Source organism: Girardinichthys multiradiatus, chromosome 14 (genome assembly GCF_021462225.1).
Source record: "Girardinichthys multiradiatus isolate DD_20200921_A chromosome 14, DD_fGirMul_XY1, whole genome shotgun sequence".
NCBI classification, from domain to species: domain Eukaryota; kingdom Metazoa; phylum Chordata; class Actinopteri; order Cyprinodontiformes; family Goodeidae; genus Girardinichthys; species Girardinichthys multiradiatus.
The window spans coordinates 46,143,211-46,156,912 of NC_061807.1; the positions used below are offsets into that span (position 1 = coordinate 46,143,211).

Here is a 13,702-nt window from a genome sequence, read left to right on the forward strand (position 1 = left end):
TAATGCCAATAAGTAATAAAGAAGGCTAAATGACATCTTATTGCTCACAGAGCAGAAGGAGAGACATCTTTAATTCATTTTTAGGTAGTTCTCCGAATCATTAGCAAGGTCTTCAACTGAAAAATTCCTTTTGGTCCCACGACTCAGTAATTTATTTCAAAATGTAAACCTTATTAAATTAATTAAAGCAACAGAAAAAAAAATAAGAATCTGAGAATTATGCAGGGACCATAATACAAAGCAAAGTCACAAAGAAATTAGTGACTCAGTAGAAGAGCTGGTGCAATATAGCAGTAAGGTTCTAGTCTGCTGATGAAGCAGTTCTGAGTTCAATTCCTGAGCCATTTACTGTCTTCCTCTTCTCTTTCTGCCTTAGTTACTGATAAGCAAATGAATGAATGCAACTAGTGCCACAAAAAAGAAAGATGCCAAAAACAGAGTGGAATTTACCCAGCTTCATAATGAAGATTTCACAAATCTTCCTTCTGTTCCACAGGAGGTTTCTGTCCTCTGAGCTCTTGCTTTACTGTTTGACAGGTGTACCACCCTAGTCAAACTCCCCACCTGCCATTGTCCCTGGAGCGGGTCGCACTTGCACGCACAAAGGTGCTTAAATTGTCATAGTTTTGGAAATATTTCTGACCCACATGCAGAATAAACTCTCAGGAGATGATGAATCAGGTAAGTGAGGTTTATTGATACAATGAATTAATTGTGCAACAGGAACTTTGGTCAGGAGAGAAACAGAGACGTGGGGAAACCGGGAACTCTGAAACAGAAGCGGAGGAGAGTTGGAGAAATTGGTGGATGTGGATGAAGTAAGTGAGAGGTTTACTGGGTGTTGGATGATGATCCGCCAGAGGGGGTTGAGAGGTTGTTGGAGACGATGGTGATGGAAGATGTCCGGAGAATGAATTATGGTCTATTTGCCTGCAGCGGAGGTGAAATCCAGAGGGGCTTGAATGGCAGCGGTGCTGGGCGGACAGGTAGCGCAGTAGGGTGGAAGCCAGTCGTGGAAATGGAAATCCAGAGATCCACAGGAAGCTTGCAATGGCAGAAGTAGGTCCACAAATGATCATAGGAGTCCAGGTAGATGCGAGGTAACCCTTGAAAAAAGGGAAACACAGAAACAAATGCTAGTAGAAGAAAGCACTCAAAAAGCTCAGGTAAATGCTCAGACTTGGTTCAGAAGGCGTCAAAAAATGCTCAGAAAAATGCTCAGAAAAGATCTAGAGGTGGCTTGTTGTTACCAGTGACGGTAAAACACTCAGGTGAAGAGTTCTTCTTCTTCTGTGTTATTTTTTGGCAGTTGGCAAATAACTTGAAGATGTGCATTACCGCCACCGACTGGTATGGAGTGTGGTTCTTCGTGGTTTTAAATCTTATTTACTATTACAACAATCAAATTTTATTTATTAATTTAGTGCTTTTGAAAAATCTAATTATAATTTGAATATGTTTGCTACCTAAACTTCTTTGCAAAGTATCTCTCAATATAAAAGTTTTTTTAATACCTACAAATTCTCTCCTTAAAATTGTTCTTTCTTGTTCATATTTCTGACACTTCAATATTACATGTTCTATTGTTTCCTCCTCTCCACAATAATCACATTTTCCTGTATTATGTTTCTTTATCTTGAACAATGTAGAATTAAGTCCTGTATGTCCTAGTCTTAATCTTGTAATTAATCTTTCCTCTTTTCTACTCCTTCTTCCTGTTCTTACTTCTCCTACTATCTTGTTGATTCTGTAAAACCATCTTCCTTTCTTTTCTTCATCCCACCTTTTTTGCCACTCTTTCCTGATTCTCTGTTTAATTATATTTCTTGCCTCTGACCTACTAATATTTATTATAAAGCTAATGTTGTTTTGTGTTGCCTTCTTTGCCATCCTGTCCGCCTTCTCATTCCCTCCAACTCCTACATGTGCTGGTACCCATAAAAACACTAATATTAATCCCATTCTTTGTATTCTAAATAAAGTATGTTTTATTTCCAACAAAATGTCTGGTCTACCCTCTGAATGATTATGTTTTAAACTTAATAATGCTGAACTTGAATCTGAACAAACGATTGTTTTTAATGGTTTTATATCTTCCACCCACTGCACTGCTAACAATATGGCTAATAATTCTCCTGAATATACTGATAATCCATCTGTAATTCTTTTTCCTACTTTTATTTTAAATTCTGGTATTACAAATGCTACTCCTATTTTTTCATCTGTTTTTGATGCGTCTGTGTAAACCTGGACATAATGATAGTAATTGTTTATATATTCCTGTATTATACTTGAATCTAATCTACATTTTGGATCCTTTTTCTTTTCCATCAACGCCATATCCACCACTGCTTCTGGTAACAGCCACGGTGGCACTACTGGCAAAGGCAACATTAAACTTATTTCTTTTTCATATATTTGAAATTCTTCTGCTATATTATTGATAATCCAACCAAAACTCTTAACTTGTTTTTTTTCTTTTTCCCAGCATGGTTTTAAAATATCACGTGTGGGATGATCCGGATTATTGCCTTGCAAATTTATCCAGTAATTTAATGCTAACTGTTTCCTTCTTAGATCTAATGGCATCTCTCCCATCTCTACCTGAAGTGCTGCTATTGGACTGGTTCTAATTGCTCCTGTACAAATTCTTAAAGCTTGATGTTGTATATTGTCTAATTTTATAAGATGAGTGTTTGCTGCTGATCCATAAATTATACTTCCATAATCAATATTTGATCTAATTAATCCTGTATAAATTCTTTTTAATGATGTTCGATCTGCTCCCCAATCAATACCAGCCATACATCTCATAATGTTTAATATTTTTTTGCATTTTGCACATCTATGATTTTTTCTATATGTACTTTCCATATAATTTTTTCATCAAACCATATACCTAAAAATTTTATATTTTTTACTTGTTCTAAAACTTGATTGTATAATTTTAGTTTTATATTTTCTCTTTTCCTTTTCTGTGTAAACACCATTACTTTTGTTTTTTCCACTGAGAATTTAAATCCCCATTGATTTGCCCATTGTTCTATTCTAATAATCTCATCCTGTATTTTATTTTCAATAAGTTTGATATTACAACCCCTTTTCCATATAGCTCCATCATCTGCAAATAGTGAACAACCGACGTCCTTACCAATATTTTTAAATACATCATTTATCATTATAGAAAACAATAACGGACTTATAATACTTCCTTGAGGAGTACCATTATCTATTATATATTTATCTGACAATTCTTGACCAATTCTTACTTGTATTGTTCTATTTGATAAAAAATCTTTAATCCAGTTAAACATTTTTCCAGTAATACCCATTTTATGTAATTTAATTAATAATCCTTCAACCCACATCATGTCATATGCTTTTTCTATATCAAAAAATACAGCTACTACATTTTCTTTGTTTATTTGTGCTCTCCTAATTTCATATTCTAAACGTAATGCAGAGTCATTTGTGCTTCTCCCTTTTCTAAACCCATTTTGATTTCTAGATATATATCCATTAATATTTAAATAATATGTTAATCTATTATTAATCATTTTTTCCATTATTTTACAAATATTTGATGTTAATGCGATCGGTCTATAATTTTCTGGTGTTGTGTTATCTTTTCCTGGTTTAGCTATTGGAATAATTATTGCTTCCTTCCAGCTCTGTGGCAGCTCTCCCTCCTCCCAGACTTTATTGTATAATTCTAATATTTTGTCTTTTGCTTTGTCATTGAGATGTTCTATCATCGTATAGTACATTTGATCTTTTCCAGGTGATGTATTTTTTGTTTTCCTGGTTACAAAGTTCAATTCTCCTTGTGTAAATGGTTCATTTATTAATTTATTTGTATCTACATTATTTTGCATTAATTCTTTATATTTCATCTTTGTGATTTCCCTACCTTTCTTTCCCTCTTCACTAATATTATTTGAACTATGAATTTTACTAAATGTTTTAGCTAATATTTCTGCTTTTTCTTTATCTTCCGTTATAGTTATATTATCTATTTTTAATATAGGATATCCATATTCTTTTCTAATACCCTTCATTCTTTTAATCGTTTTCCAAATTTGATCAATTTTTGTTTCTCTCCCTACGGTATTACAAAAGTTTCTCCAATATTCTCTTTTTGTATGTTTAATGATCTTTCTTACCTTTGCCTGCTTTCTTTTGTACTCAATTAGATTCTGATAAATTGGGTTACTTTTTAACATTTTAAATGCTTTATTTCTTAATTTTATTACTTCACTACAATCTTTTGTCCACCATGGCACAATTTTTTTATCGTTCTTTCTTCCTCCTTTTTTTATTGATTCTTCTGCAGCCTGTAATATTTTTTTACAGATATTTATATTTAAACTATTTATATCAATTGACTCATCTATTTCTTCCAATTTCTTTTGACTTAAATATTTAAATTTTTCCCAATCAGCCTTATTAAAGTTCCATCTTTTATATAATCCTGTATTCCTGTTATTTATTAATATTCCTGTTATGATTTTAATGGGGTAATGATCACTACCTACTGTTGTATCTTTGTCAATGTCCCACTCACAGTTATTAGCTAAACAATTTGATACTATTGTTAAATCAATCACAGACTCTGTACCTGTTTTTACATTAATTCTTGTTCCTTTTCCATCATTTATACATACCAAATTTTTTATTTCCATTATTTCTTCAATAACTTGTCCATTTTTATCATTACATTTTCCCCATAATGTGCTGTTAGCATTAAAATCTCCACACCAGATTACTTTTCCTTCTAAGTATCCCATTAATTCATCCATCAACTCAAATGATAATATTTTACATGGATTATAAAAATTTATTATTTTACATTTTTCCTTTTTATTGTAAATTTCAACTACTATATATTCTAACTCTTTGCCTTTTCCTAATATCTGATATTGTATCCCTTCTTTTATAAATATTCCACATTCTCCTCCACTTCCTTCTAGTCTATCCCTTCTGATACTATTATACCCTTTAAACACAAAATCTAGGTTTGGCTTTAACCACGTCTCCTGTATACATATAATTTCTGGTTTTTCTTCAATTCCATCTATATACCCTTTAAATTCCTGTCCATTAGCGATTAAACTTCTTGCATTCCACTGTAATATTATCATATATTTCTATCAGCTGGGGTTCCTCCTTGCCTTCCATCTGTTTCCAACTTTTTATTAATGTTTTCCCAAGATCCTTCTTTAAACCCTAAGAACTTTTCTGCTCCTCTGACTATTATTTTAATCTTTTCTGTTTTGTGTTTAGCCTGTTCAGTGCAGTTAATGACATAAGCTATGAATAATATCAGTTTTTCCACAGACATTGTAACATTTTCCTCTGATTCTACTTTTCTTTGTTGATAATCTTGAATCCTAATTTGACCTTCATCCCTTGATCTTTCTTTCTGTACATTTTTGACTGCTTCGGCATAGCTTATGTTTTTAGTCATTTTAATTTGTTGGATTTATTTTGCTTTCTTCCTTACCTCACATCCCCCGAATGTAACTCTATGTTGCCCTCCACAATTGCAACATTTTCCCTGCACTTCTTCCCCACAATCTTCAATTCTGTGATCTTCTCCACACTTTGGACATCTTTGTTTTCCTTTACAGACAGCTGCTATATGACCATATCTCTGACATTTAAAACATCTTAGTGGTGGAGGAATGAAAGGCCTCACAGAAAAACTCAGATATCCTATTTTAACATTTTGTGGCAACACCTTTTCTTCAAAATCTATTAAAATTGACAGGCTTCCTACTCTTTCTCCATTTACATTTTTTGTCAGTCTTTTGAGATTTTTTACCTTTGCACCAACAATGCTTTTTTTTAACTTGTCTATATCTTCCTCCAGAGGAATGCCATAAATTACCCCCCGAATGATTTTATCTTCTCCTATAATCTTCCTCTCTGTCACCGTTTTCTTGCAAATGTTTTCAACTTGTAAAGCCTTTCTTCTTTGTTCTTCAGTTTTACACACCACCAGTATATTTCCATCTCTCAAGACCTTCACCATTTCAACATCTCCTATCTTTTTTTTTATTTCTCTAGATAGTGAAATAGGACTCAGGTTCTCTTTTTCTTCTTCATTTTTTATCTTTAATATTATTTTACATTCTTCCCTTCCGATTTTCCTCCTAACTACTCTCTCTTCTTCAGAACTGTTTTCTTCCAACTCTCTTTTACTCCTTTGGCTGTCTAACATTTTTCCTTCTTCTGCTTTACCTCTTCCGCGTCCTCTCCCTCTACTTACTGGCGTCCATTCATCAAAGTCCATATTGTCCTCCTGTGTATCCATTCTGAACCATTCACATACCAGTTTATGCCTTTTACTGCCACTTCCAAAAGTAAATAATTTCTACCACTGTGGGGTTCTAAGTAGACCAACGTTTTCAGATCGAAGTTTCGCGCTCCGCCGACCGGTTCGAGCACCCAGCCAGCTGATTCTCCCAGCCCCAGCTCTCAGGTGAAGAGTGACTGGCTTCCAGTCTTTTATACTCCCAGGCTGATTGCACCTGATGTGGTGCACCTGTGAGGAGGTGCAGCAGGAGGAGGAATGCTCAGCCCAACAGCCGACTGCAGGAGGCCCTCTGGTGGAGAAGCTGCAGGACAACAACAGACTAGCACGGAACCAACGATCCCACATCCTGATACTAATATGGCACTTTATGGATCTTTCACAAATCAAATAAAGCTTTCACAAATCCTAAACTGGGTTTTAAACATTCTGCCATTAGTGGAGAACAATATAGTCCACGGCTGAAGTGTCTAAGTACTGTAGTTTTTGAGTTGAAGCAGATTAAAGATGCTTAAGGTAATGAAAAATTAGGTGGAACTGCCCTTTGGGGATTTCTTGAATCAGAAGCTGCAGTGTCGTAATTACGAGATCTGTTCTCATTATTACAAGATCCTGATGCCTGCACGTTGATTTAGTGTAAACCTCACCAAACCTGACTGATAGGGTCAGTGAAAGTTCAGGAAAATCTAATAAAGCCTCTTGTTTTTTTAGTTTTCACTGAAGCTTTTTCCTGCTAGTTTGTCCTTGTGTCAAACAAGGATCATAGATGTATTTAAGCAACTGTTATCACTTGAAAGAGTTCCAGTGAAATCTGTGATCTGAGTTTATATTTGTTTGTTTGCAGACAGCCGTTCCCAGCTGGTAACCGAGTGACCTTTAATGGAAAGGAGTGTATCTGCCAGAAGTGTACCCAGCCCCTGCCTGCCAACAGTCCTGCTCCCATACAGGCTGTCCACAGTCAGTGCTGGTCCCGATTCATGAGACAAACCTGAACTCTGTGTTCCATTCCCTAAATTTACATTTTTCCATTATGCCCAATCTTGCATTATGCTTTACTCGATGATGGAACAGAAGCTAATCTCCTTTAACTTCATCTATATGTGCTCTCTACAGACTGCTGTGGTTGTGGGAAGGAATTTAAGAATGAACAGTCTCTTGTTGCTCTGGACAAGCACTGGCACCTGGGCTGCTTCAAGTGTAAAGTGTGCAGCAAGGTGCTCAATGCTGAGTACATCAGCAAGTAAGTTAGCACAGTTATCATAGTTAACATTATAACTGTAACCTACCAATCTGTTTGATATTAAGCATACCTGGTGGTATGTTCTGTTTCTAATTCAATCTTCCCCTAATGTTGTCTGAACAGGGATGGGATCCCCTTCTGTGAGATGGATTACCATGCCATGTTTGGCATCCAGTGTGAGAGCTGTAAGAAATACATCACTGGAAAAGTACTGGAGGTACAGGGTTTTTTATGTGGAATAAATACTCTGTTACAGCTGTTGCATGCATCCTGGTTGGTTCTTAGTTTCTGTTTTTTAATACCCAGCAGGTACAGGGGTTGGACAATGAAACTGAAACACCTGGTTTTAGACCACAATAATTTATTAGTATGGTGTAGGGCCTCCTTTTGCAGCCAATACAGCGTCAATTCGTCTTGGGAATGACATATACAAGTCCTGCACAGTGGTCAGAGGGAGTTTAAGCCATTCTTCTTGCAGGATAGTGGCCAGGTCACTACGTGATACTGGTGGAGGAAAATGTTTTCTGACTCGCTCCTCCAAAACACCCCAATGTGGCTCAATAATATTTAGATCTGGTGACTGTGCAGGCTATGGGAGATGTTAAACTTCACTTTCATGTTCATCAAACCAATCTTTCACCCGTCTTGCTATGTGTATTGGTGCATTATCATCCTGATACATGGCACCGCCTTCAGGATACAATGTTTGAACCATTGGATGCACATGGTCATCAAGAATGGTTCGGTAGTCCTTGGCAGTGATGCGCCCATCTAGCACAAGTATTGGGCCAAGGGAATGCCATGATATGGCAGCCCAAAGCATCACTGATCCACCCCCATGCTTCCCTCTGGGCATGCAACAGTCTGGGTGGTACGCTTCTTTGGGGCTTCTCCACACCGTAACTCTCCCGGATGTGGGGAAAACAGTAAAGGTGGACTCATCAGAGAACAATACATGTTTCACGTTGTCCACAGCCCAAGATCTGCGCTCCTTGCACCATTGAAACCGACGTTTGGCATTGGCATGAGTGACCAAAGGTTTGGCTATAGCAGCCCGGCCGTGTATATTGACCCTGTGGAGCTCCCGACGGACAGTTCTGGAGGAAACAGGAGAGTTGAGGTGCACATTTAATTCTGCCGTGATTTGGGCAGCCGTGGTTTTATGTTTTTTGGATACAATCCAGGTTAGCACCCGAACATCCCTTTCCTCTTGCGTCCACAGTTAATCCTGTTGGATGTGGTTCGTCCTTCTTGGTGGTATGCTGACATTACCCTGGATACCGTGGCTCTTGATACATCACAAAGACTTGCTGTCTTGGTCACAGATGCGCCAGCAAGACGTGCACCAACAATTTGTCCTCTTTTGAACTCTGGTATGTCACCCATAATGTTGTGTGCATTTCAATATTTTGAGCAAAACTGTGCTCTTACCCTGCTAATTGAACCTTCACACTCTGCTCTTACTGGTGCAATGTGCAATCAATGAAGACTGGCTACCAGGCTGGTCCAATTTAGCCATGAAACCTCCCACACTAAAATGACAGGTGTTTCAGTTTCATTGTCCAACCCCTGTATTTGAATTGTTTTATTGCTTTTGAAAGGGCTACGTAGGGCCAAAAGTGCCTCTTTTATGGAGTGCCATATTGTCATAATACAAAACAATTATTGAATCATGATATTTGTATACATATATTAAAATGGAAAAACATCACAACTTAAAGGTGTCAATAGTTGTGTAACAGTCAATTAAATAATACATCAATAAATTACATTTGAATTCAGCCTCTCTTAATGTCATGGATAAATATTTCAGTATTTATTAATTTAATTATTTCTTTGTGCAACGAAGGCCCAAAAGTGTTATGTTGGCATTAGTAGAATATGAAGTAATTCAATAAATAGATTAAATTTGGACATAAATTCATAAATGGTTTGTTTTATATCTAAACCCGTTATCTAATTATTAAAAATATTTATTTAAAAAGGACTTACAGCTATTTTCAAAATTTATTGATGTTATAGTTCCATATAATGAATTTACTATATTTATCCATCAAAAGACAAACGGTTGACTTAACATTATATCATAACCACTACTGAAGCGGCAGCAGTGCCCCTCAGCAGTGGAGCCCTTGGCAACCACCAATGTGGCCTTTGCCAAGAACCGGTCCTGGACATGGTCTTCAAAATCTCTTATGAATTGGAATCTAAGAAGTGCATTTATATTTAGCACTTTTACTTCTGGTGGTTTACTTCTTTTACTCCACGGCCTGATGGTTCAGCCCGTGGAGGTGCTGTCGCACTCGGCCCCGTAGTCACACATTACACTTTTGTTTTGCGGCGCCATGACACCTTCTCTGCCTCTCCTCCCTCCAGTCGGATGGATCCGCTGATGAAAAAAAAACAGGGCTGTGTTCCGGCTAGGCAGTAATTAGATCCCAACATGGAGGCACATCAATCAGATGCTATAAAAACCCATCAAGCACAGCTGAAGTTGACCTCTAAGAAAAAGAAGAAAAGCCATGAACAGATGTCAGGGATCAGTTTATCCTTAAGTAAAATAAAGGCAACAGCTTTATTATACAATGATAAATGGCCTGTACTTGTATAGCGTTTATCTAGTCTGAGGACTTCAAAGCACTTTACACTACAATGACTCATCCCCCTGTTCATACGCACATTCACACACTGACAGTGTTAGACTGCATTGTAGCCACAGCTGGCCTGTTGCAGCCTGACAGAAGCAAGGCTGCCATTCAATCGGTGCCAGCAGGCAAGGCAATTTAAACTTAGTCTGCCTGAAAGAGATTAAACTATCTGCATTTAAAAACTCAACACGGAACCAATGCAGCACCTGGAGGTATGTAAAAAAGGTTTTAGAGTTTTTAGTAAGAAACTATGCAGATTTTTTCTATTTCTTGGACCCTGGTGCATGACGTGCTAATGTTTAGAACATGTAATCTATGATATATAACAATGTTGTTAACAGATGCTATCTTAAACTAAAATAGCATCAACAGATCTCACCAGGTGCACATCTAATTACTGCAGGTAGGGGTCAATAAGTCTATAGTCTATAGTAGTAAACATGCTAAATAATAGTTTAACAGTGAATGTAAATAATATCAGTTTTTTCTGGTACTTGTGATTATTGGCTAACAGAGTATCAGGCGCATAGTTTGGAGTCAGGTATTTAAAACTACTAGATACGAGGGATAGTGTATATATTGGACAAAGGATGAGATGAAGATCAGAACTGCCATATTCTAGGGAAGAGGAAAACACAGAAGATTCAAAGATGTAGTGAAGGATGCAGAGGATTTGGTGTGACAGGGAAGGATGCAGAGATGGGGGAGACGATCAGTTGCAGAGAACCCTAAAGACAGAAACTATCAGAATGAACTTGGCAATTTATGTTTACGCATTATACCTCCCAAATATTCAAAATGTAAAATGTTGACATGTTATATTTTTGTGTTGCATTTTCATTTATAAAGTTGCTTCTTTATTTAAAATCTATTTGAGACCAATATCTCTTTTTTTTCTTTATGACATGCATGAGAGAAACTTTCTTCTGCTCATCAAAAAGAAACTTTTACTTAAAGTAATTATTATTTATTTTTTCAATTATTAAATTTGAACACACAACAAACGTGCAAAGTTGTTCAGATAGAACAAATGGGACTTAAACAGAAAGAGATAAAAATGATGCCAATAACAAGTAACAACATGTCCTCTTCAGGTGGGAGGGAAGTTCCTGCGTCAAGTAGAGGAGTTTAAGTATCTTGGGGTTTGTTCATGAGTGAGGGAAGAATGGAGCGGGAGATCGACAGACAGATCGGTGCGGCTGCCGCAGTAATGGGGAAGCTGTGCCGGTCCGTTGTGGTGAAGAGAGAGCTGAGCCGAAAAGCAAACCGAAAGAACGAGATCCCGGATACAAGCAGCTGAAATGAGCTTCCTCCGTACTCCCTTAGAGACAGGGTGAGGAGCTCGGCCATCCGGGAGGGGCTCGGAGTAGAGCCGCTGCTCCTCCACATCGAGAGGAGCCAGTTGAGGTGGCTCGGGCATCTATACCAGATGCCTCCTGGACGCCTTCCTCGGGAGGTGTTCCAGGCACGTCCCACCAGGAGGAGGCCCAGGGGACGGCCCAGGACACGCTGGAGGGACTACGTCTCTCGGCTGGCCTGGGAACGCCTTGGGATCCCCCTGGAGGAGCTGGAGGAGGTGTCTGGGAAGAGGGACGTCTCTGCTGAGTCCGCTGCCCCCGCGACCCGGTCTGGATAAAGCGGAAGATGGCGAGTACGAGTACGAGAACATACCAACATATCAACAGAAAAGAAGAAGAAAATAATAATAATAATAATATTAATTAACGATTTAAGTACACAGGGTGCAAAATCAAACCCTGTAAATCTTAGGTATGGATCCCAGGTGGAAGAAAATGTGTCTAAAGATTGATGATCATACATGTTATGTATTCAGAAGGAATAGAGTTCAGTGTCAAAATGTGTCATGACATCTTGGTAGGAGCAGACGTATTTAAAAAAAAAAGCAAAATATTCTTCAGTGAAAATCAACAAACTAAAAAGACGCTTGCTCTTGAAGTTGATACAAGGTTCGTGAAGCCCAAGGAGAAAATATTTGAGGTATAGGACTATGGGTGTATTAAAAATAGAAGATATGTCCTTAACCACACCAGAGAAATATTTTTATCGTGGTACACATCTATAGACAGTGAATGTAGTCACTGACTTCAGTCTTATATTTCCAGCAAAGTGAAGAAAAGTTTGGATCTATCCTATTTGTGACAATGGGCGTAATATAGATTCGATGCAACATTCTAAACTGAATTGATTTTGTCCAATTGCAGATGGACATTTTAGCAGCATTGTTCCACACCTCACCCCAGATCTCAGGATCTATTGAAATGTCCATATCCTTTTCCCAAGCCCTTTTGTAGATACTGTCAAAGAGGGAATCATAGAGTATAGCTCTGTAAAATAGAGATATAGATTTTGTAGCATTTTGTGAACAAATTACTTTCTCTAAAGTAGATAGCTCATTAGCTACTGTTATATCTCTAAGAAAGTGCCTAACTTGCAAATATCTGAAAAAATATGTACTAAGTAAACCCAAATTTTTGGTGTACCTGAATAAAAGACAATAAGCCCTGGTTTCCAAATAAATTGCCCAGATTAGTAATCCCTTTCTCAGACCACCGTTCAAAAGCCCCATCCTTACAACTAGGAAAAAAAATATGGATTACCTAAAATCGGAATGAGGGAGGAAGTACTCTTACGGTTACCCTCTAGTTTACGGACCATTTTCCAAACCTTCGCAGTATTTAAAGAAATGGGATTAAAGCAAACATATTTAACTGAACTATTCACAAAAAGGAGGTTCCAAAGAGGGCAACTACACTTAGAGGACAATATCTAACCAGACTGAAGTGGCATTATATTGAAACCAATGTGTGATCACATGCAAGTGTACCGCTAACTGGTAATGTCTGAAATTAGGCATATCAAGACTCCCATCAGAGCAAGGTCATGGAAGTTTAGACATTTTTAATCTGGGTTTCCTTTTACTCCAGATAAAGGAACTCAGCCATCCTTTGAGCAACTTAATAATCTTGTTTGTCAATAGAAAAGGTAACATATGTATAGGGTAAAGTAATCTGTGTAGGATGCACATTTTAATGAGAGCAACCCTGCCAAGCCATGATAAAGGTAAGGAAGCCCATCGGTCTAAATGTGCTTTTATGGCATCCAGGAGAGGTGAATCAGAGTCACAGTAGAGGTCCGGGGATTAGACATGAACATCAGCGCATCATACGCATAAGGCGACATTTTATGTTCCTTCCATTCACAGAGATGCCAGATATTAATTTATTCTGTCTAATTGCTTCAGCTAAAGGTTCAATGGCAAGATTAAAGAGCAGCGGACTTAACGGGTCACCCTGCCTATTACCTTGGAATAGAGGGAAGTTATCAGATTTGAGACCATTTACTATTACATACGCAGAAGGAGAATTGTATAAAATCTGAATCCACCTAAGAAAAGTGTCACCAAAGAGGAATCTTTCAAGAACAAAAAATAAATATGACCACCCTATACAGTCAAACGCTTTTTCAGCGTCTAGAGAA

At 37.5% G+C, this 13,702-nt stretch overlaps 1 protein-coding gene across 17 annotated transcripts in view; it reads left to right on the forward strand.

The window, feature by feature from the left end:
- Positions 1–13,702, forward strand: part of ablim2 (actin binding LIM protein family, member 2) — a 332,383-nt gene that overhangs the window by 115,485 nt on the left and 203,196 nt on the right. For 16 of the 17 annotated variants that reach the window (XR_007041374.1, XR_007041375.1, XM_047385748.1 and 13 more), the window contains 3 exons: positions 7,161–7,273; positions 7,430–7,556; positions 7,680–7,773. The exons of the other annotated variant lie outside the window; for it this stretch is intronic. Coding sequence is in view for 14 of the 16 variants with exons in the window: in XM_047385748.1 (XP_047241704.1) it covers positions 7,161–7,273; positions 7,430–7,556; positions 7,680–7,773 (334 nt within the window). In the remaining 2 variants the exon portion in view is untranslated. The remainder of the gene's footprint in view (positions 1–7,160; positions 7,274–7,429; positions 7,557–7,679; positions 7,774–13,702) is intronic. 17 annotated transcript variants of the gene reach the window in all.